At 40.7% G+C, this 22,439-nt stretch overlaps 1 protein-coding gene across 4 annotated transcripts; it reads left to right on the top strand.

Annotated features, from left to right (window-relative positions):
• Nucleotides 1-2,322: 2,322 nt before the first annotated feature.
• On the top strand, nucleotides 2,323-19,282 carry UBE2Q2 (ubiquitin conjugating enzyme E2 Q2). Of its 4 annotated transcripts, none has more exons than XM_053464563.1 (13): nucleotides 2,323-2,700; nucleotides 8,849-8,953; nucleotides 9,273-9,377; nucleotides 10,800-10,856; nucleotides 11,585-11,734; nucleotides 13,231-13,315; nucleotides 13,942-14,002; nucleotides 14,294-14,384; nucleotides 16,335-16,393; nucleotides 17,038-17,086; nucleotides 17,254-17,355; nucleotides 17,457-17,523; nucleotides 18,777-19,282. In XM_053464563.1, exons 1-13 carry the CDS (start codon nucleotides 2,542-2,544, stop codon nucleotides 18,806-18,808), a joined length of 1,122 nt encoding a protein of 373 aa, XP_053320538.1. In that variant the 5' UTR covers nucleotides 2,323-2,541; the 3' UTR covers nucleotides 18,809-19,282. The 4 variants fall into 4 exon arrangements, with proteins under 4 accessions (XP_053320538.1, XP_053320539.1, XP_053320540.1 ...); XM_053464564.1 differs by having other exon boundaries at nucleotides 2,327-2,700; nucleotides 17,254-17,349; XM_053464565.1 differs by having other exon boundaries at nucleotides 2,328-2,700; nucleotides 11,585-11,725.
• Nucleotides 19,283-22,439: the final 3,157 nt, after the last annotated feature.

Below are 22,439 nucleotides of genomic sequence, written 5' to 3' on the forward strand. Positions count from 1 at the left end.
AATACCTGCAGTGCCAGCTGATTGCACAGGACGAATATCTCAACATGAGAGAGATGACCTCCGCCAACGATGACCCATACTAGAAAAATACATGAAAATCAAATAATAATAAAAATTCATTTAAACATAAATATTTAAAGGGTGCCTCTTCTAGTAAACAAGCCTAAAGCAATAACAAAATATTGTGGTATGAAAGGCAGCATTTTGGCTTAATATCCAACAAAACATAAGAAACTATGTTGAGTATTACAGAGAAATCCTTGCAAAAGGTGTAAAATGTATTTTTAATGTTTACCACATTATTTAGAAGTGGTTGGAGAACTGGCTGCATGACAAGTGGTAGAATGATCCTTATGAAGTAGCCTATGTTGTCTGCTTTTTAGAAACATATACTGTTTTGGGGCTGTTTTGAAATGTGTGACTGTTAAAGGGACAGTCCCTGACACTCCACTAGAGATGAATGTATATTAAAATACTCCTTTAGTACATTATAATGCACTCTTAAATAAAGCACTTACCTGTAACAGAAGAGATATTCTTGCTGCATCAGTTGCAGGTAACGTAGGTAGGCGTGGCTGATCATACCTGGTCAACACCCGAATCCTCCTGGTCGCGGGGTCTTAACACACCCCGCTCCCCACCCATTACCCCTTTAAATGGGGGTGTTTCCCGCGATGTCAGCCAGAACGCCCCATATGTCATCGAGAACCCCACCAACGCCAGCGAGACCACCCACCGACGTCAGCAAGACCGCCCGCTGATGTTAGTGGGCAGTCCTGGCCACATCCCGCAAGGGAGTTTCCCTGTTTTGAGGATTAGATCCTTATACATGCCACAATATTTATAACATTATGTTATTTGTGAAGAGTGTGGTTGGATTCTTTCGTGTTATATATTATATCCCGCAAGGGATGTAGCCAGAGCCCAGAAGTTCCCAGGTATGCCGATGATGTCTGTAGGTGAGGCCAATTATGTTGTGGGCGGGGCTAGCCCCAAATTATTTTCTTTTGCATGGGGTGGGGGAAATGGGTGGGGGAGTGTCTTAACACCACTCCTGCAACCTAGAGAATCAGCTCTTCGTCTAAAGTCTCTGGGCAATACCCAGAGTGTTCCCAGGTATGCCAATCAGTGGCAGGAAATTGCTTCCATTACAAATAAATGGGAGCATTTTTCACACATGCACACAGAGCATACCCGTGGCATTCCCTGAGCCAAAGCTGACTGGAGGTGACTATATCACACGCACGAAAGGGTGTCCGGCAAAACACAACTCCTCTGCAGAATCCTTCCAAGCATTTGCAAAACAGATCGCATGAAAATTTAAAGGGAGCATAAGGTGCATATGATGGCTGGAGTGTCCCTTTAACTGTATAGTCCCAACACACTAAATTTGCAAAAAACATCTAGTTGGAAAACTAGATTTTTTTTCGATTTGCATTAGTGGTAATTCTTATAGGTGAAAATGTGTATTCTACTTATTTTTCCCACTTAGGCAAACTAAATAAGAAAAAAAAATGTTTCAGTTGAAAAACAAAAGCATAGAAAAAGTTATGAGAATGCTTCCATCCTTGCGGAATAAAAGAGCCTTTGTCCTTTACATGTGACGGTCAGTCTCAGCATCATGTGAACCGTATACGTGTCCTACAAAAAAAGGGTAATCCAGGGACTCTTAATGGAACACTTATCAAACTACAAGGAATGAACTAAACCGTACCTGCCTTTTTTTGCCTCAAATCCCCTTTCCCTGTTTCACCCTGTAACGACCATCTTTTCTTTTATCTGAAAATGTTTTATTGGCAAGAGTGTACCCCAATGTTCTTGGCAGAAAATGTGTTTTTAAATTAAATTGTGTAAATAAAATGAACTTTTCATCATTGGATTAAAAAAGTAACAAGCTGGAGGCCACAGTCACATAAATAGTATTTTAGAGCCCCGCCCCTAGTAACACCTCTTGCCACACCTCCTGAAACAAAGATGTCTCTCAATGGCTGTTTGGAATCTTGGGAAATACATGGTTGTCTGAAACATTTTACAAGGCATGCGTGTCTGAGGGTCACTCTTAAAGGATAACAAAGAATCCTGTCAAGTAACAAGACGTGTCTGCTTTGAACCTAAACAATAACGACTATACTAGTTTCAGAGCGCAACATGTCTGCGCATGCGCACGCGCTGCGCTCCTAGCAGAAAGCATTCCTATTCACGCACCCCGGATCCTATTCACGTTGGTTCAAAGGCACGCAAGCGCGCAGGAAGACATTGCGCATGCGCTTTGTAATTTCTTACCGCGAAGCCGGACCTGCGCGTGCGTCGCTCAAGAGCGGCGCTTTATCAACACTGCGCAACTGCGGCTCTTCTCGGTAAAACCCCGTCAGTGACGTCATTGCGCCGGAAGCCTCCCGATCGGTGTCCCTCGGTGGCGTCGATCCGCATACAAAGGGAGGCTGTGTCTACTTTCGTTCATTTAGGCCGGGCGGAGAGCTCGGGATCCGGGCATGACCCCGCTATCTCCTCGGGCCTCCGCCGGGCGGAAATGAGGCCAAGATGTCGGTGTCAGGGCTGAAGGCCGAGCTGCGGCTCCTCGAGTCCATCTTCGGAAAGGAGCACGAGAGGTTCCGGATAATCAGCTGGAGGCTGGACGAGCTGCACTGTGTGTTCATCCAAAGCACGGGGGGAGCTTTGACCATCCACTGCAATATCACGGTGTGTATACACACAGTGCACGACCTGTACATGCACACGGTGCACGACCTGTACACGCTGTATCAACAGCTGGGGGTTGGAAGGGGCACTTTAGGCCATTCCGAGGCGTGGGAACTAATCAAACTTTCTTTCCACGTAACGTATACGCTCCCTGACCAGCGTGTGCAGCACATCCGCTTGGCCAGCTGTTTTGTTTTTGCCCCGGCCTTCATATTGCCTGATACCGTCTCATTCCGTGTTGGGGTTCGCCCGTATCTGTCGTAAACAGTATGTGTATCGCTTGTATTTTTAGTTACGGTACACGAGGAATAGGCCACAGATTCCATAATTTTCCACACTTCGAGGGGATCACTGTTTTTCATATAAAAATAGACCTCTCAGGTCTGTAAAGCTAATTCTTCAATGCATCTTTTTAGGCGTCCTTGCACACCACCAATCTTTACTAGTCTATCAGGGTGTATTGTAAGTCATCTGGGGAGCTGGGAGTGATATAATTTATATTAGTAAGCTTACAACTTATTACCGATGCTCCTAACCACACAGTATTCGTTTTCTCAAGGAAACGATATCTTCCTTACATGTGAAGCAAACACGATATGCAGATAAGTTACACGTCTCTGTATGCGATAAAAAAGGTATAGGACGTAGACGCTTAAAGTGGCCCCCTTACCAACCAGTGCTTCGGTCCATGTAATGCGGATCAGTCGTATGTTTCGGTACATCCGGTAAGTTAGGCACCGGCAGTAAACTTTAGAAGCCATGGCTACCTGGGCTTTTGGACATGACAAGTTTGATACGCACCGCATCTATGTATGAATCGCAATGCCGCTCCTTATAGAGACTACATTGAGAAATTTAAATGCAATTTGCCTTTTTGTTGGCAAAGCTTAGTATGTTGGGAGTTCCTATCAGCGAATATGAAGACTATCGCTGTGCACAGTGACGTATGTAGGATTTATGTTGGTTATGTTTACACGTGTGTCCTGTGTTTATCTGTGCAGTGTAGATACAGGGTGTGCTAGGATGTTCTCTGGAAACATTTCGCTGGCTGAAATAGTTGTTTAAAACCCACTAAAGCCCTAGACAGGCGGTGCGGTATTGGGCTGTGCATTAAATACCTGCGTATAGTTAGGTTTATTTGGGGGGTTTTCCCTCCTCTGCTTCCTGTTGTCATCCACCTGATGATTCCTCCACATATAAGCTGAGTATGAAATACTTCTCAATTACACTATTGGCTATTCTAAGTTAAGCCGAACAATTTAATGATGCAAAAGTAAATTCCAGTCATTTGTAGTTATTTTTAACAGTTCAGTAGTAAATATCCCATGTAAATGTGTGTATGTGTATATATATATATATATTACACACACACACACACACACACACAATAAACCAATGAATATTATATATATAATATAATTTCCCTCCTGGGGTGGGGAGTTTGATTGTCCCTGTCCTTCTGCCATGGGGACAGCATTTCACTGTGAAGCTCTGCTTACCTGGTGACTGCCTGCTTATCATTTACAGCAGTGTTGGGTGTCTGGAAATGTCGGTTCCCAGTTCCACTATCAGTAATGATCCTGGTGGCACCCTGTCTGCAGCATGGACACAGAAGCCTGTTTGGGTGTCTGAGTCAGCAAAGGGGGAGGGCTTTAGCAGCCCTGGATAGGGTTTCACATAACATCATACAGAGTCCGGGGAGGCTGTTCTTTTAGTACAGCCTGCCTCAGGAAGAACACCTTATTGTGACCTTTAAAACCAACATTTAAGGGGCTGTTGGTGATGGCTTCTATGTACTTTATTATTGGGGATCCAGTAACTTGCGTTAAAGGGCCAGTGTAACATTTCATATGGGTGCATATCCTCTGGCATATTTATCGACCAAAGCCTCTATTTACAGTGGTGGTCCATGACAGCAGAGTTGTTGGGGTCTCCCTTGGAACCAGAAAGGCTTTATAGTCTTAGAATTAATTATCTTTTTTTTTTTTTTGCTGGTCACCCTATAATTGACAGTATGTTTAGTTATTCAATAAACCAATGAATAACAATCTGACACCAATTTTAAAGCATCTACAAGTTCACCATCCCGTCCACACCATGAGCAAGAAACCTGTTGTGTGCCAATAGGCTATACGAAGGTGCCAATACTAAGTTTGAAGGTGCATTGATTAAGAAAATCCTAGTAGTGGTCTAAATAATGTTTATAGTTCAGAGTAACCAAACTGTCTTGGAAACCCATTGTGTTCCTTTTTCCAAGATCAGATTTCATAATCAGCCCAGTTTTCTTCATCTCAATTGTTCCGGCAACCTTGGTTGTGTAGAGTATGATGTAGATTAGCCTTTTAATCCATGTGGGCTGCCCATTTGTCTTCATTATATTTGGTTGTGGATGAAGTGTTATGTTCTAGCTAGTCATATGCTTATCCCTGTGAAGTTTAGAAGGTGTTGTCTCATCGAATAAGTAATGTTTAGATAATGGCTTAATATCGTATACAGTAATGTGGTGTAGAAGAGGAGCCATAAGTCAGAACATTCAGTATTTTTGCAATGGTGAAAATGGTTCTACCAATTTACTGGCCAAAACAAATTGGAACGCGCATAATCAACTTAACAGATCCTCCTCTAGTGTTTAGTTTTAGGAGAAACCCAATATGCAAGCAAGTCTGTTTTTGCAGTATGTTTATTCTATATATACGCTTTCTCCCTCATACATGTACTCCTGACATGTAAAAATAGCCATGATTACTCTGCAACACTATAGAATGAAGCCCTGCCAACAGTTTTCCTAGTACATCTATTGGTTAGAGAATACTTTATCTTTGTGTACTTTGCAGTTTGCCCATGTCAGTGGCATGCAGTCACCAGCATGGACAGAAAACATTGGGTAGAACAAGATTTCAGACACCATTTTAAAGGAAAATCTTCAGTTTTTTGTTACATGAAACTACCAATGTTTGGAGTTTTTTTGGTTTTAATTTTGCAAAATAAAGGACTGTTTGGCCCCAGCTGGAATTTGTGAATAGGATTTTCAGTGCTGGAATGTATTGGAAGAATAATCGTGTAGATCCAGAGACCAGGAAGTTGAGGTGGCCTCTCCTAGGTATACACAAGGTGGATTTTGTTTATTTTAAATGTTATGAAGCCTTTAGTTTACTGAACTGTGAAATGTGATAGTGCTTTTTAATCCAATGTATAAGGCTATTATCGTGAACTTGTAATATTGAAATACTACAGATGAGCATTTGAAAGTGGTTCATGGGGGTTTTGCATCCTTGTCACCCCATTAGGCGAACATTAGGCAGAATTATTTATTGGCCCAGACCCATGCTTGTTAAACTGCTAGCCAAGCCATGAAGATGTATCATTCTCAGGTGATCTGGTCAAAGGGCATCAGTGCTCCACCTGCAGTGTGTTCTGGATGTGTTGGTGCACACTGTAAACTTACAAATGATCCTCCTGGAAAAGCCGTCCTGTCTGTGGCTTGCTATCATGAATAATGATTAGACATCTTATAAATATCCATTAGCCTGTGTAAAAAGCTATTTGAAAGACTACGTTGCATCCCTCTGCATCTCTTCCATATTTATTTACAAGCAGTTTTTCCAGTATACGATTATTTTCAGCACTTAAGCCATCTGGCACTTTGAAACATGTCATTTTACAACTTAGTGGCAACCTATGTAAAGGGTGTTTGCGTATTAAAAGGTACGTACGACACACGCACCATATGTGTATTCTATGATTGTTAGTAGGATCGGCATGATGATTCTTTGGTTGAATTTAATTGGCCTGCTGATCTGGCGGGTAGAGGACCTGAGAGAAATAATGCTAATTGTGCCATAGCATTTTTGTGGTGACTTCATTTCAGAAGTCATCTTGTGACACTGGCCAAAAAAAATAGCAAAGCACAAATCATAGGCAGTTAATGCAATTGTTTGTGCTACCGGTTGACGTATTGAGTCACTGAGGAAAGGCTGTTGCTCTGAAATGTTTGTGCTGTTTTTTATTTGACATCAATGATTGTCAGGATTGCGTGGCGTGTTTATTGCTGTGTTTTCGGACTCGTGGTGGTGCTTTATGTGTGCGGGACCCCAGGACAGCATGTCAATCGCGTGAGTATCACACTGTTAATTTACATATATTTAAGATTGAGAAGCCCCTGCAGTACTCCAAATACCTACTATATTTCTTGGAGTGTTCTGGGGTCACCGGTCCATCAAGAGGCTTCCTTGTTCCTGTCAAAACATACTTACGTTTTTATTTTATTTTCATACTATTTCTGAAATGGTGGCGCTGCTACTCTGGTATTCTCTGTAGTTATAGATTGTCTTGTCATTTGCTGTAAAATTGCTACTTTATGACTAACATGATGACCAGTGAGAGCTGATAAACCCATAAAGTTTTGTTGCTTCTCCTGTAATTTATGGAGAATTTCAAGATTTGTTCACGTTCCCTTTAGCTGAATAACTTCCTTTACGTAAAGAAGCTTAGGCTTTGGCACAAGTGTAATTGTAAAATTCGCTATGTCCCAGTCACCCCTTTGAAGACAAATGTGTGAAATACTTTAATATTCATTTTTGCCTGACCTTGGAGCTGCAGATGTCCTCGGGTTTCGAACATTTCCCATGAAATCGATGGGAGTCAAAATACACTCCTGCTTGCAGCAGTCTCCAAATCTGCATATATCCTGCAGGGAGATGCATGGTGGGGCAACACCACAAATATTTAAGGAGATCATTAATCCAGAAACCATTCCAGAAAATGCATAGTTAATGAAACTGACAGCCTTTCTATCTTTAGGTATATCTAGACAGCCTTTGCAAGTAGTCTTTAGAATCTGTGTTATGAAGACCCAAACCCAGTGACTCTCTCCTTCGTGAATGGCTAAGCTATGTAATGTATCCAGTGAGATGAAAATCCCCTGATGCTGACAATACATTGGAAAAGAGGCTGCTGAGTTTTGAGTTACTGCCCACGTTGCGAGCTCTGATAAAACCCACTTTTGATGAGTTATGTAGTTTGACCCAACACTAAGGTTTAGATGTTGACAAGGTATCCACAAGATCCTCCCATAATTTCAGAAAATATGTTGGAGGTAAATGTAACCCCCCCCCCCACGCTACTGGACTTCTCAAACTGCTTCTACATAACCAGGAGTCTGGACATTTTGTTTTTTTCTGTGCTATCAAATCGCATAGTTCTGAAAATGATGCGTCTAAACTGGAGAAGGCTGAAGTGTTCAAATGTAAGCAACACCATTTGAACTACCCTATAATGAGAGCATGTTAGGTGCCTATTTATGGTACCCACTGCTGATGTAGAAATTTGCTTTCCTCTTACCTGAGCAAGCAATATGAATTGAATCTCCCTCCAAAGAAGTAAATAATTTTTTTTTCTGTTTAAATGTCAATTGGTGTCCAGTGGCTTGCTCAAATTCTTATTTTGAGCCCATGGCTGGTCATGCATGGGCTTTCGTGTCTCCCAGCACCCCCATCTTTAAGGTTGGCTGCATAAATGGGTCACAGATGTGCAGAGAATTTCTATCCGCAGAGATGGGCAAGCTAACCATGGCACATCACCCTGTCTTTGAGCCAGCACAAGCCAAACATTGGGCTAAGTCTTTTTACAGCTCTAGCCAAAAGCAGAGGTTATATGTATGTAATAAGAATTGGCTTTTACATTCAGAGTCATCGCTCCCCAGATCTTCTACTCAACCCATTAAAGTGTAATATACACAGCAAGTTGCTCTTCTGGGTCTTTACACCATCCTTTGATTCACACACAATAGGTATAATTCGCTAACGTGGCAGGGGAATTGCAGTTTAACCTCATTGACTTTTGTTTTATATAATCACAGTCGGCTCCAACTCCCAGAACAGTCTTGGTGGCCGTATATGAAACTTATTTAACTGAGTGACGTATCACGAAGGGTAGCTCACTGGTTTAACTAAGATGGATTATGAATTAAGAAGGTTAAAAACAGAACTCTTGCAAACACCTTTTTTTGTGAATAAACCACATTGGGGAAGGAGGCGGGAATCAAATGTGGATTGTGTTTTAAATCATTTGAACTTAACATTTACTAGCAATCAAATATATTATAAACGGTAACTAGAAAACAGCATGTTCACTTATTCTGGTGTTTTAGGAATCGTACCCTGCTTCTGCACCAATATGGTTTGTAGAGTCAGATGACCCGAATCTAACTTCGGTTTTGGAGCGTTTGGAGGACATTAAAAAAAGCAACACATTGGTAAGTTGTCTGTGTGAATGCACGATATTGTTTTGGACGTGATAGTGGGTTTTATATGGCTCTGTGATCCTTAAACTGTTGGAAATCAGACCCTCGGTTCTGTCCTCCAGTGGCTTCTGTGTATTTCTGATGAAAAGCTTATGGTTGATTAGGGGACACAAATCCAGCTTTGACATCCTTTAATGAAATCTAAATCTAATTTGGTAATTCAAACCTGCAAGCTTTTCCATTTGCTTATTTAGTTTAGCCAATCACAATAGGCCTACTGTGTCATTTGGCCTAATGCCTTTCGTATATTAATGCTCGCTCTGTTCTGTAGCTTCTGCAGCAACTGAAGCGGCTGATCTGTGACCTGTGTAGATTGTACAACCTGCCACAACATCCTGATGTAGAAATGCTGGATCAACCTCTGCCCGCCGGACAGGTATTCTGCTTAGTGAATGCATGTCAAGTATTTATAATTGAAGTGTGATGTCAAAGGGGCTGTAACTGTGATTTTATTTTATAAAAATATTTACCCCAATCTGTCTGCATTGTTACATATTTTTAACACCAAAGGTTATTTGATTTTCAATCAAAATCTGAGTGAAGAAACACTTGTACCATAATCTAGCCCCATGACTAGGAAGTGTATGGGTCAAAAGTTAGAACGTTGTTACAAAACCTTTTGAGGAGCAGTGGTTCGTGGTACTGTGACACAAATCCCAGTTTACCCAGTGTCTGGTTGAGTTACAAACATTCAGGCGGAATAGGCCTGCTCATCCCAAGATGTTCTAGGTTCCCTTTGTAGCCCCTGGATTATTATGTTTTGCCTTCGTGTGGACAACTTGGATTTAATGGCAAGGGCTAGTCTTGAGTTTATATTGAGCAGTGCTGCCCTAAATCAGGTGCGATTCTTTGCCAAGGTTCTTCAACACCCGATCCCGTTTCTTTAAGTTTGCATTGGATAGAGGCAGTAACATTTGTCCCGCTCTTGAAGACTGCATGTATCTAGCACACTGAACAAATGAAGCAAGCCCCAAAGCTATGTTTAAATGCGTTCTCCCATACTTCTGTATGCTGCTAATACACAAAGTGAAAAATGCAACGATGAAGAAAATCAAGCAATGGTAAATTGATTTTCATACTCTGCGAGTGTGTTCAATGATCAGGGGCACGCTAGGGCCTGCAAGTAAGGGAAGTCATTTTAATTTAACATAGCATGCCTCTGGGCACTGTGGGTGTTGGTGAGCCGTGTACATGGTTGTTCAACCTGTGTGTATGTTTGTTTTGTTACACACACACACACACACACACACACACACACACACACACACACACACAACACGTATCTGTGTGAGCAGTCTGCCTACTGGCAAGTGGAAATTGGGTTACTTTGTGTTCTGTGAAGTGGAAAAGTAACACCTTTTTGAATGCATAGTGGATACCGAAATAGGCTAATTAGCCTTTTTAAAGTTAACGAGCATTCTTTTTCAAGGACAGTTATACTGTTGGTTTCATAAATGAATTGTTGAAGCGGATATCTGCTTGACTGTTCCTTTAAGGTGTCTGTGGGATGCGGTATTACGTTGCATGACCTGATCTTCAGAAGAAGGTCAGTGGCAGTAACCGGATCATTGGAGGCATTATCTCAAGCCACTGTTAACAGTTTGATTTTATTAGGACACACTGTGTCCTATTTAAGCTTCTTTGTTTGTGTTTTTGGCCTTCCGCCACATCAGGAATGTTTTTTTTCCGGAAATCTGCCCAATATCTAATTATTGGCATAATTGCTCAACTAGTCAGTTCAAGTAAAGCAGCATATATACTTAAAACTCCAAATTGCATTGAATCCATTTATTTGCAGAATGGGACTACAGAGGAAGTCACATCTGAAGAGGAGGAAGAGGAGGACATGGGTGAGGTAAGTAAGAAGAAATTGCATGGCTTCCGCAATTCTGAATAGTGCATAATTTTTGGTGCTTCAGGATACTCTGTCTCTTACGAATCTTATCATTCAAGGATTAAGCCATGTATACGCCGTGTCCATGGACTCGCTGCGATTAATAGGAAAAAATGTCAGTCTCTCGTGTACATTTCCTTTAAATGTGACACCAATGGAGGATTTTCTATTTATTTTTTTATTCCTCTAAGCTCATGGTAATGTTGAAAATCAATAATAAACTTTAGAAGGAATACTAGTGAGTGTCGGGATTCTGAGATTATCAGGAGAGGAACCTTTTGGTTGGACTGTGCATGGGTGTCTGTAATATAAATATCTTATGGCTGTAATTAGTCCCCCCCCTTGTCATGCATGTTTAGTAATGTACTGGCAGTATAACCTCATTAGAAAGGTAGAACCTGTAAAAAGCCGAAACAGTGCGGTTCTAAGTTATTTTGGTTTAGGTTATTGATGCATGCATACACGAAGTATCCCTTCTGATCTTTCAGCAAGTTGGGTTTAGTAACAGAATTGACATTGCAGAATGTAGCTGTTAACGTATACGGGTTAGATTTAGTTTTATTTGCTTGTACACTATGAACATGCCCAAGCACGTGTGGTAGACTGACATAAGAGGAGTTAAAGAAATGCTTTCTTGGTGTAAACTAAAGCTAAAAATACACCTTTCTCATTAAAATATTGCATCTAAGGATATTGAAGACTTGGATCATTATGATATGAAGGAGGAAGAGCCAGTTGATGGCAAGAAGTCGGAGGATGAAGGCATTGAAAAAGAAAACCTTGCCATCTTAGAGAAAATACGAAAGAATCAAAGACAGGATCACCTTAATGTAAGTGCAGTAAGTAATTACACGCAGCAGCTTGAGCTAAAATCCTCTAAAGACAAGTTTACCATGATAGCTTTGTAATATATATCTTTTTTTTAAATAGATTTATTAATGCCTCTTTTGGTACTTTAAAAAAAAAAGTAAAAGACCCCCTTGAAAACAATGATTACTTATGCATCAATTCTTTCTACACCTTAGTCTAGGCCAACAAAGGCTAAGCAAATTTTGGTTGCTGTATGCCATAAGGATGCTATGGCATACAGCAACCAAAATTTGCTTAGCCTTTGTTGGCCTAGACTAAGGTGTAGAAAGAATTGATGCATAAGTAATCATTGTTTTCAAGGGGGTCTTTATTATTCCTTGTATTAGGGGGATACTGTTACATTTCAGGGGTTTTGCTCTATGCACTACTCTGCTGTGATCCAGTTTTAGTGAGGCTTGGTGTTCTTGATGTGGCTAAATACCGTGTTTGCTCGATTATAAGACATGTTTTTTTAACACCAAATGCTCTGAAAATTACCCCTTGTCTTATATTCGAGGTTGTCTTCTGATCAGACCACAAATAGAGGTCTGACTAAACTACTAAGATCTAGATCCCCTGCAACGCTGCAGGGAACCTGGATCCTCCTGCCTGTGCGATGCACGCAGACAACCTCCGCTGCTGCCGGCTCTTCTGCTGGGGTTTCTATGACAGAGCGCCGGCGTCACATGACCTTCTGGTGCTCATTCATAGAAGCCCCGGTGGAAGAGCCGGCAGCAGCGGAGGTTGTCTGCACTCATCGCGCAGAACTCTACCGACTGCCCCCACTAGACGCCAAGAAATCTGAAGCATGGGGGATAAGTCGAGGGAGGGTAAGCGTTTCATATGGGGGGTATAAGGGCTTTCTGGAGGCAGAGCGGCATATAGGGGGTTAAAAGGAAGATCTGGGTGGCAGAGTGGCAAAAGGAAATAAAAACAAAAGGCTTTTTTTTTTCCAGTCAGTTTATTAAATATGAAAAATTGTTTACGTGCAATTTAATATTTACTAGTAAAACTTTTTTCTTCAGGCTTTTTTCTTTTTTTTCCTAAATTTAATATTCCAGTTTTGCGGGGTCGTCTTATAATCAAGCAAATATGGTATGTTTGTCTGTAAGAGTCAATAAATTATTGGATGTTTATTCTTTAGATTGGGATCTATTCACTAACGGAAGAATTGTAGAGGAGCCCAAATAAAATCCTCTTACATTATGATGGCCCATTACCGCTTGGCTTCTACTGTAGGAAAAACTTGGCTGGCCCAATACAGGACATGGTTAGATCAGACCCCTAGGGAAAAAAGTAGTACTTATTTTCAAGTTTTCCTACAATATATGTCCCCATATTTGTTAACGTGTATGCAAGTGTAAAAATGTACATTGAATGTGTAATAAAAACCACAGTGGGATTAGAATGCAATATTTGCCAAGAATGAGGTTCAAAATAACAAGTAAGTTATTTAATTTGTCCTCCCCATTCCTATTTTTGCTAGGGTGCTGTTTCTGGATCAGTTCAAGCTTCTGACCGTCTCATGAAAGAGCTCAGGGATATATACAGGTCACAGAGTTACAAAACAGGTGGGTATTGGTGTAACAAATCATTTTCTGTACAAACATTGGGCTGAATATTTATGCGATTAAGTAAGATTAAGTTTGTAGTATGTTATTGTAGAAAACAAAGAAGGTGGCTATGAAAAGAACACGGTTTATATTTGGGTAAAAAAAACAACTCACGTTTACAGCCCAGACAATTCTACTAAATGAGGAGACTTTCTGTACTATAAATTCATGCTACACTCCAAATACCCAGCCCCGGTCAAGCGAAGCTACTTCACCTCTGCTTATCTTCTTGTCTCCCAACCCTAAAAAAACTTCTTTGATTCCATCTTCTTGAGCTTATCTAACTGTATTATGGCTTCATGGAGATACGTTGCTTTGAATTCCCTATTCTGAAGTGTATGAATTAAGTAATGTCACTAGCTGACTTTTTACTATGTATTCCATTGACTATGTGGGATAGTTGGCCACACACTCTGGAATGCTGAGATTTTGCGTGTAATATGCCCAAGATAATGCGCTCTGCATATGTCCAGCCTAGCCGACAAGAAGAACCCAGTGTTTTGGTAAATCATATGTTAAGGATATATCTATAATCATCCTTGCTGTTATTGATATCCTATATGTTTCTCATTTGTGCTTTGCAGGCATATATTCGGTGGAGCTTGTTAATGACAGTCTGTATGAATGGCATGTCAAGCTTCTCAAGTAAGTAAATCACTTGACAGAGTCCTATTTAGTTTCAAATCCACCGTGAATTTTCTAGGTTAGATGTTTGTAGCACTGTTTTGAGAAAGCATTACATCCAAAGCTTTTTTTTTATTTTTTTTTTTTATTTTTTTTAAACTAATTCGTCAAGTCTATTACATCCAGATGGATTTTCTTCATACTTAATCTTAAATACCTTTAGGAGTCAGTGGCTGTTGGTAATTATTTTGCGGGGAATGGGTTGCCACTGTTTTCTGTGCTAACCATATGAGTTTATCGCCTTTTGTCCAGGGTTGATCCTGACAGTCCATTGCACAGTGACTTGCTTGTCTTAAAAGAGAAAGAAGGCGTAGACTGCATTTTACTTAACTTCTCCTTTAAGGTAAGGGGGTGTTGATGATGATGATGATGATGATGATGATGCTTGGATTTGGCAGTGGATGATGTAAATACTAAATGTAACAGCAATCTAGTCTCCAAAGTAGTATTTTTAATGTATTGGAATGTTGGTAAAGGTAATCTTATCCCTTCCCTGGCTGCCTCTAGTGAATCCAGGAAGCATTGGTATGTGCACGTCTCGCGCATGCTCAGTAGTACCCCTGTTGACATTGCTCAAATGCGGCATTAGAATTCCAGTAAAGAGCGTGTGCCATGTAGCCTGGTCTCCAATATGCAATTAGCGTGGAGATAGTGTTCCTGGTTTATATCTATATGTAAAAGTATATATTAGACCAGGGCTCGACAAATCCCAGGTCGCCATGGCGACAGAGAATTTTGTCCTGGCGCCTAGGTTTTGTCAGCCTCTTACATCCAGAAAAAATTGTGGATGTAAGAGGCTGAGTCACCACACGGGGGCGCTGCTGCTACTGTCTGCCCAGAAGTCTGGGCAGACAGCACAGCCACTCAGAGCCCGCCCCCGAGCCTGAGATCACTCCCACGGAGTGATCCTGTAGGCTGAAAACGCGGTTGCTGGAAAAGCAGCAATCGTGTTTTCAGCTGCCACAGGCAGCCTCAGGGAAGGGGTTTGTGTGTTGATTGGGTCCCCACACAAGTCTGGGGACCTCACCCAACACCCCCCAGCTGCCTGATCGCTCCATGGGAGCGACAGCGCAGCGTTAACCCCTTCAATGCCGCGATCGCGGCATTTAGGGGTTAATTCCCGTTTTGGGGGCTTTGCTGCTGGTGGTCTGCCTGGAAGCTCAGACAGACCAGCAACAGCAAAAACGAGCCCCCACAAGCCCTTTGATGACTCCTGTAGGTATGGAAGCCTACAGCAGTCATCAAAGAGACTCCCTCTGCAATGGCTGGTCCATAGACCAGCAATTGAGTCCCAGCTGCCAGAGGCAGCTTCAGGGACAGGGGAGAGGGTTCTTCGGTCTCCACATGAGTGTGGAGACCAGCCCCAACACCCCCCCCGCTGCCTGATCGCTCCCTGAGAGCGACAGTGCAGCGTTAACCCCTTCAATGCCGCGATCGCGGCTTTTTAGGGGTTAACTCCCGTTTTGTAAGGGGCTCTGCTGCCGGTGGTCTGCCTGGAAGCCCAGGCAGACCAGCAACAGCAAAAAAACGAGCCCCCACAAGCCCTTTGATGATTCCTGTAGGCATAGAAGCCTACAGCAGTCATCATAGACTCCCCCCTGCAGTGGCTGGTCTATAGACCAGCAATTGCTTCCCAGCTGCCAGAGGCAGCTTCAGGGACAGGGTGAGAGGGTTCTTTGGTCTGCCATGAGTGTGGAGACCAGCCCCAACACCCCCCCCCGCTGCCTGATCAGTGCCTGACAGTGCAGCGTTAACCCCTTCAATGCCACAATTGTGTATGACACATTCGTGGCATTGCAGGGGTTAACATTTGTCCCCACAAGCTTTTGGGGACTAAATATCTGTCAATGCTGTGCTCCAATGGAACATCAGCATCGAAAGAGTTAAAAAAATGAAAAAAATGTATTTAAAAAAAAAAAAAAAAAAACAGCACTGACCTGAAAGTCCAGGGTGCTTCCAGGTCAAACGCTGTGAGTTTAGTAAGTGGGCTGATGATGATCAGATCACTCCTGACCAACTGTTAGTTTAAAAAAAATCCTGGCTCCTAACTTTTTTACCTGGCGCCTAGACTCACAACAAATTTGTCAAGCCCTGTATTAGACTGAATTAGTTTATCTAAAACGTCTCTACAGGGCTGCCTAGAGTTGCACACGAGTGGATAGATGCATTAAGCCAGCAGTAAATGGGGCTTAATGGAAAATGCTTATTGTTGCCTGATAACTTTTAGTTGTGTAGCCAGTATATTCAGAACTGTTGTATAAACATTAAATGTAATATTTTTTTTCACCTGTAGGATAACTTTCCGTTTGATCCTCCATTTGTGAGAGTTGTATCCCCTGTACTCTCAGGAGGGTGAGTAATCGGCAAACTCTCTAATTTAGAATAAAGATGGATTTCCATCTTACTTTCATATGTGGCTATATATAGCTAGTCACTTTATCATTCACCTACCCATGATTCTCCTACCTACAGTACCAAACATCCTTACGCAAGTCATGTATTCTCAAAAACCAGCAAAATGCTCCAGAACTAGCATACCGTACACGGCTTTTCTAAAATACGCTCAAGCTAGTACTGTCCCTTAGACCTTTAGAAATGGCTCGTACGATATCTGTTGAACGGCGGGGAGGGGGAAGCACATACGTACAAATGAAGGACTACTAGTTAGTTAAACTTGACGTAGGTTGTATGAAGTTTAACTAAGTTATTCTGAGGTGATGAACAGAGGAGCATGTGTCGGTTACCGTTTGTTTCAGAACTGCATCTGTGCTTTGCTGGCTTTAAAATGAGCGCCAAACACTGGGCTTTGCAAGCAGTTTTCTCTCCAGCCCTGCGAGAGAAAAAAAGCGATCGTGGTTTGTGAAAACCCCGCAGGATCTGTTACACCCTTGTTGTTTTGGGGCACAGGATGTAGTATGTCTTAAATAAATATCAGCTTCAGGTCCGTCTTTGTTCTTGAGTTGCTCGAATAACGGTACAATCTTCCTTTTCTTAAGATATGTCCTGGGAGGAGGTGCTCTATGCATGGAGCTTCTTACTAAACAGGTATAGTTGTTTAAAATTAGTTTTGTTTTTTTTTCCAGTATTCATTTGTGCCACTACCAGCCTCTGGGCATAAAATCATCTACAGAACCTATTCCATCTACTAGGTGTTGCATTGGTTTTAGCTTTACTATGTTGGGTATCAGCTTTTTCTTTATGTCCTGTTGTAGGGCTGGAGCAGTGCCTATTCAATAGAATCTGTTATCATGCAGATCAATGCTACCCTGGTAAAAGGGAAAGCACGTGTGCAGTTTGGAGCCAACAAGGTAAAGGTGATTGCCTTCAATGTCTTGCGTTTTTTATTTTTCATACAAAAGGATTAAGTTGCATGTATGCAATTGTACAATATATAATATATGTTGTTCTTTTTCAGAATCAGTACAACCTTGCACGAGCACAGCAATCATACAAATCACTAGTCCAGATTCATGAGAAAAATGGTATGGCTTATTCATTGAGTAAAAGAAACATGCATCTGTATAAATGTGTTAAGGAGCCAGTCGGCACTCAAATGGTATTGGCTATTGATTATCTACTATGTGGGAGAAGGTTTAGTGAGGTGCAACAAGGATAGCTAGGAATTGGTTATATGCTTGTTATGTATTACTGTAATCCCAACTGCATTAGACTTCTTGTGTTTGGTTTGCGTGTGTAAATGTCTCTATAGTCAAAGTTGATACGTTTGGTTTTTTTTTTCTTTACCCTGCGTATAGGATGTAAAGTTGCATATGTTTTTAGGACCCTGTGGTTCTCTTCTTCAGATGAAACTGCAACCTAAAGAGTGAGAACTGAATGCATGTAACATAAATAAAAAAGAGGTTGCGCTATGGGGGATTAACATAAAGTAATACATAAGCCTGAAGAAGAGACCTGAGTTATCACTTGGTTACCTTTACATCTTTTCCAAGTTGACCCAGTAAAAGTGATCAGCTTCACTCTTGACTTGGTTCTCCTTGGCGGATACAGCAATGTGTATTTTATTACCTCTTTAGATATAGAAACACATTATAGACTTGTTTTTGTGTGTAAAAAAAATTAGAAATATTGGTGTGTGTATTCAGACCCCTTATTACTGAATTGCATATTGAAATGTCATTCTCTATGGGTTTTTATCATTGAAACACAATTATTGAGATCATATTTCTACTGAGATTTGGTAGAGCCACCAATTTCTGCTAGAACAGCTTTACATCTTCTGGAGTATGCATGTACCGGCTTTGCTGTATTTATTTCTGGCCCTTACTACTTGGCAGCTTTGCGATTTGCACTGTGGATTCTCAGAGCTTGAGATTGGTAGTTTGGGTCACTGCAGCGGCATCTATGGCTTCTCAAGAGCTCCTGAATGATGTGACGCAGCTTCCACCTGATAACTGGTCCGCCCGTGCTTACTGGGATATCCTATGTAGATGTAGATTAACTGGCTGCTTCTTATCTGTTACATGACTTTTGTAGAATGTTATTTGGCCTGTGTTTTCCTCCAGATAAATAGCCTGACTAGGAGCCTTAAGAGCCAGGGATTTCTGCGAGCCACTCTGATCTTTGTTTTTACAGTATTGTACAGAATGATATCTTAACGTAGCGTTTTGTAGTTCTGGTATAATGGATCGTTAATGGGTCTGATTAGTTGCAGGGCTGCATATATGTTCTCACATGAAAACATTTCTGTTTAACCTGAATTTTGTTTCTCTTTTAGGCTGGTACACTCCTCCTAAAGAAGATGGCTAATTTGAACACTTTGGACCAAGATTTAAACAAATTTTCTATTTCTCCCAAAACAGATCCACCGTTGCCCTTTTGGTCCTCTGTACAGCATATGTTAGCTTAATAGAAAAATAACTATAGGAACTGAGACCTGTATATTAGACCACGTGTGCTTCTCTTAAAACGAGAGCCAGCTGCCTTTATTGATAAGAAGCCACTCCAAATATTTTAATGTCCTATTTAAATCGGGCAGTATAGCTTAGTTACATCCATTCCACTTTTATTAGACTATTGTAAATTGCTTTCACTCTGTGTTTTTTTGTCATTTTGCAGTATTTGTTCTGCATTTTTTTTTCTTTTTGCTTTGTATAGGTTCATTTAAAAAGCCAAACAAGAGTTTGATACTGTTTAATAACATTATGATTGCAGTTTTAAAAAAAATGGTTAGTAGGGGACTTAAAATCTCAAAGTAAAAATGTAAAAAAAAATATATAAAAATTAAAAAAAAAGAAAAATATAAACCTTTTTGTAGCATTGCCAAATTTGATGTGTGAAACGAGATTGCATAGCTTATCAAGTCATAAAGTGGCTCAGGCAGTTTTAAGATATCTTTGGTTTTGAAGATTTAATCTTTTTTTTTTTTTTTTTTGTTCAAAGGTTGTTCAGTGGCCAGGAAAGATTTTTGTTAAAACTTGACTCGGTCCAATGATCTATATCTGCAAGTAGATTTTTTAAACTTTATTTTTTCCTTCCTAGAAGGCAGCAAATGGATGGTGGCAGTTGCCAGACTTAGTCCTCGGTTGCTCTTCCCACCGATTTATAAAAATGCCTTTTTTTTTTTTTTTTTTTTTTTTTTCTCCTCCTCTCGGTGATAAATATTGTAAGGAAACTATGTGACCCTTAATACAGTATACTGATGCCTGTGCACATGTTTCTAAAGATGTGAATCATCCAGTCTGATCTCTACTATAGACTGGTTATTTCGTTGTGGTTATTTTGTGGGGCTGGACAGTTTTCATATTTTCAGTCTTTTTTTTTTTTTTTCTCTCCCCTCTTTCTCTCTCCTCTTTGTTGGATCTTTTGGTTCGAACCCAAGGAGATCATTGTTTTTGATGCTTGAAGGAATTTAATATAAAAAAAAAAACATTTTCTTAGTGTTGCTTTTTAATAACGGGTTGTTGCAATTGTTCTATGAACTAATTAGAATGAACTGGCGAAATAAGAATTCAGATAAAGAATTCAGTTGTATGTACAAATTTCAATAAAGACAAGTCATTCTGACATTTAGCTTGTTGGATGAGTTAGAAAGCCAGAGGTTTCTAAGCACAACAAAAAATAAGTTGCAGAGAGATTTAAGCAATCACAGCTTTTCCAAGCCACCACTTCGTATACGATAAACACAGTGAGGTCTACCTTTCTCCTGTATGTTCAGACCTTTCTAAGTGGTTTTAAATGCCTCTGAATCCTTTTGAACTACAAAATAGGAGGAAGATGAAATCATGGTGTTTTGGAGTTTTTTTCTGTTGCAACTGAATTCATAAATCTTGTGCACACCTGGTTTTGGCAGTCAATTTTTTTTTAAATAAAACCTTGCCAAACTTGAGTTGATCTGAAGAAAACAAAATGTCTGTTCCTCCTGTTATGTAATTCTTAACCCTCCTAAGATCAGGGGTGAGAATTGTCTTGCTTTGCAATTTGGTGCAAAGTACAGTTGTCTGACAAAAGAGTAAGTTGATACCTTTTTTTTTTTATGCTTGTGGGTTTAAAGGATTTTGGTTTTTTTTTTGTTTAGATTTTTCTAGTTTTTTGATGCAACACTCCACTTCGCCTTCATTACTTTCAAATATCCAAAAATTGCCACGTGGATTAGGAATGACGCTAAATAGTTTCCTATAGAAATTTAAACCAGTTTGTCTATATGAATACATGCAGACACGTACTAATCGTTCTGTGACATATATGGAAAGCGCGGAGTCTTTACCGGTAGAAGTCATCTGAAATAAAGAAATCCTCACACCAAAATGTGGTAAATTGAATGATATGCAACACTCAACGGAACTATACAAATGGAGCATGAACGTTACGGGATGTGCCATCACTATTCAGCCAAAGTAAAGCGTTCCTGGTTAAGGACTGCAGTACTGATTGTCAGAAGGTCAGACCTTTATGGCTGTGTGAGGAGGTGCAGTTGACTGCAATTGGTAGGGATAGTCATTAATTGATGTCCTGTGCTATCCCCACAAGTGTGCATTCATTCTGGCCTGAATCGAGAGCTAGCCACATTACTGATTCTCCCTGGATTCTGGATAACTTCAGTCGTGAAGTTTTTTTTTTTTCCCCTTGGCTACTGTTCATGTTTTGGTCATTTTCATTATCTGTAAATATTAAACTGGCAAGGTGTGTCGCTGTCCGATTGTAACATGTATCTTTGTATTTCTAAGCCCTCTACATCAAGTACGTGTTTCTTTTTTTGTTTTTTTTTTCCTTTCTATTTTGGCAGTGATTGGGGGGACATTCCCAAAACATCAAATATATGCAATTTATGCTCTTGGATGTCTGAATTCTGCCTCCATTTTGTTTTTGTTTTGTCATAAGTTGACTTGTACATATGTTGGTGTGGGCCCCTAGACATCAGTCCATTAGAGTCTTGCCGCAAGGGCATAACCGAAAACAACCTGGCAAATCTTTTCTTTGGGGGATGGTAAAAGTTTGCTAATCTGGCATGCTTTTTGTTTTCCTTTTTTTCTTTTCATTGCAGAACTTATTTGGCAATGTACAGTAATCTGTAAACTTGCATCAAGTTTATGATTAAAGAACCATTTTAATGAATACTCTATTGATTCTGAGTTATCAATCTCCTCTCTTCCTGATGTAGATATTTTCTCCATATTCAATAAACAAGCTTTTAGGCACTATTTTATGGAAGGTGTTTGCTGACCCATTACATGCTTTTCTTAACACCCTTCATGTGCTGATGTAATGATTTAGAGTACATAAAAAGTGGACAGGAGGTTGTTTTCGACTGGGTACATTTTACACCATACAGAACCGTGCATGCGTTTAAGTTTTATTTTATTCCTACCCTGTCTAAATACTTGGTGACCAACTGAAGGTTGTTGCTGCCATAGCTCTGTGAAATCTGGTTGCCCAGGCTGCCTTGTGTTTTTCTGTGCAGGGACCTTGTTCTTGATCTCACCACCCCTTTTCCATGTGATGAGGGGACAACAGGTGCTTCTTGTGACTCTTCAGGAGCTGGATATATCCATGAGTGTTTAATCAAACCAACACACCCTACTTCTGTTGTCTAGGGTGCTTAGTTTGACACTTTTCAATGGATAAACAACATATCAACACTGAAAGGGAAAAACTATTTTTGACATCTCTTGGACTCTTCACCTGCTCATCTACTACAAAGACTTGCAGATGTGCAATGAGCCGACCAAGCATAGGATGTGTTGCCAAGAAGGGAAACATTGTGTGGTCTTCTACCTTGTGTGTTGGCCTTTTGCGATGAAAGGAGGAGCAGGAGATGAACGTGGCCGTCGTGTTGATGTACCTTTTAGGGAATAAATACCTTTTTGAGGTGCCTGCTTGGTACTTCTGGATACCAATTTGCTCAACAGTGACTGCAAATAATGATCACAAGTGCTCGGTA

Source organism: Spea bombifrons, chromosome 4 (assembly GCF_027358695.1).
Source record: "Spea bombifrons isolate aSpeBom1 chromosome 4, aSpeBom1.2.pri, whole genome shotgun sequence".
Lineage (NCBI taxonomy): Eukaryota > Metazoa > Chordata > Amphibia > Anura > Pelobatidae > Spea > Spea bombifrons.

Excerpts from the sequence above, each read along its gene's own strand:
- UBE2Q2 (XM_053464563.1), top strand. The coding sequence starts at position 2,542 with ATGTCGGTGTCAGGGCTGAAGGCCGAGCTGCGGCTCCTCGAGTCCATC. Across the intron at positions 2,701-8,848 it reads CCATCCACTGCAATATCACG|GAATCGTACCCTGCTTCTGC; the intron begins GTGTGTATACAC and ends CTGGTGTTTTAG. Across the intron at positions 11,735-13,230 it reads ATCACCTTAATGTAAGTGCA|GGTGCTGTTTCTGGATCAGT; the intron begins GTAAGTAATTAC and ends TATTTTTGCTAG.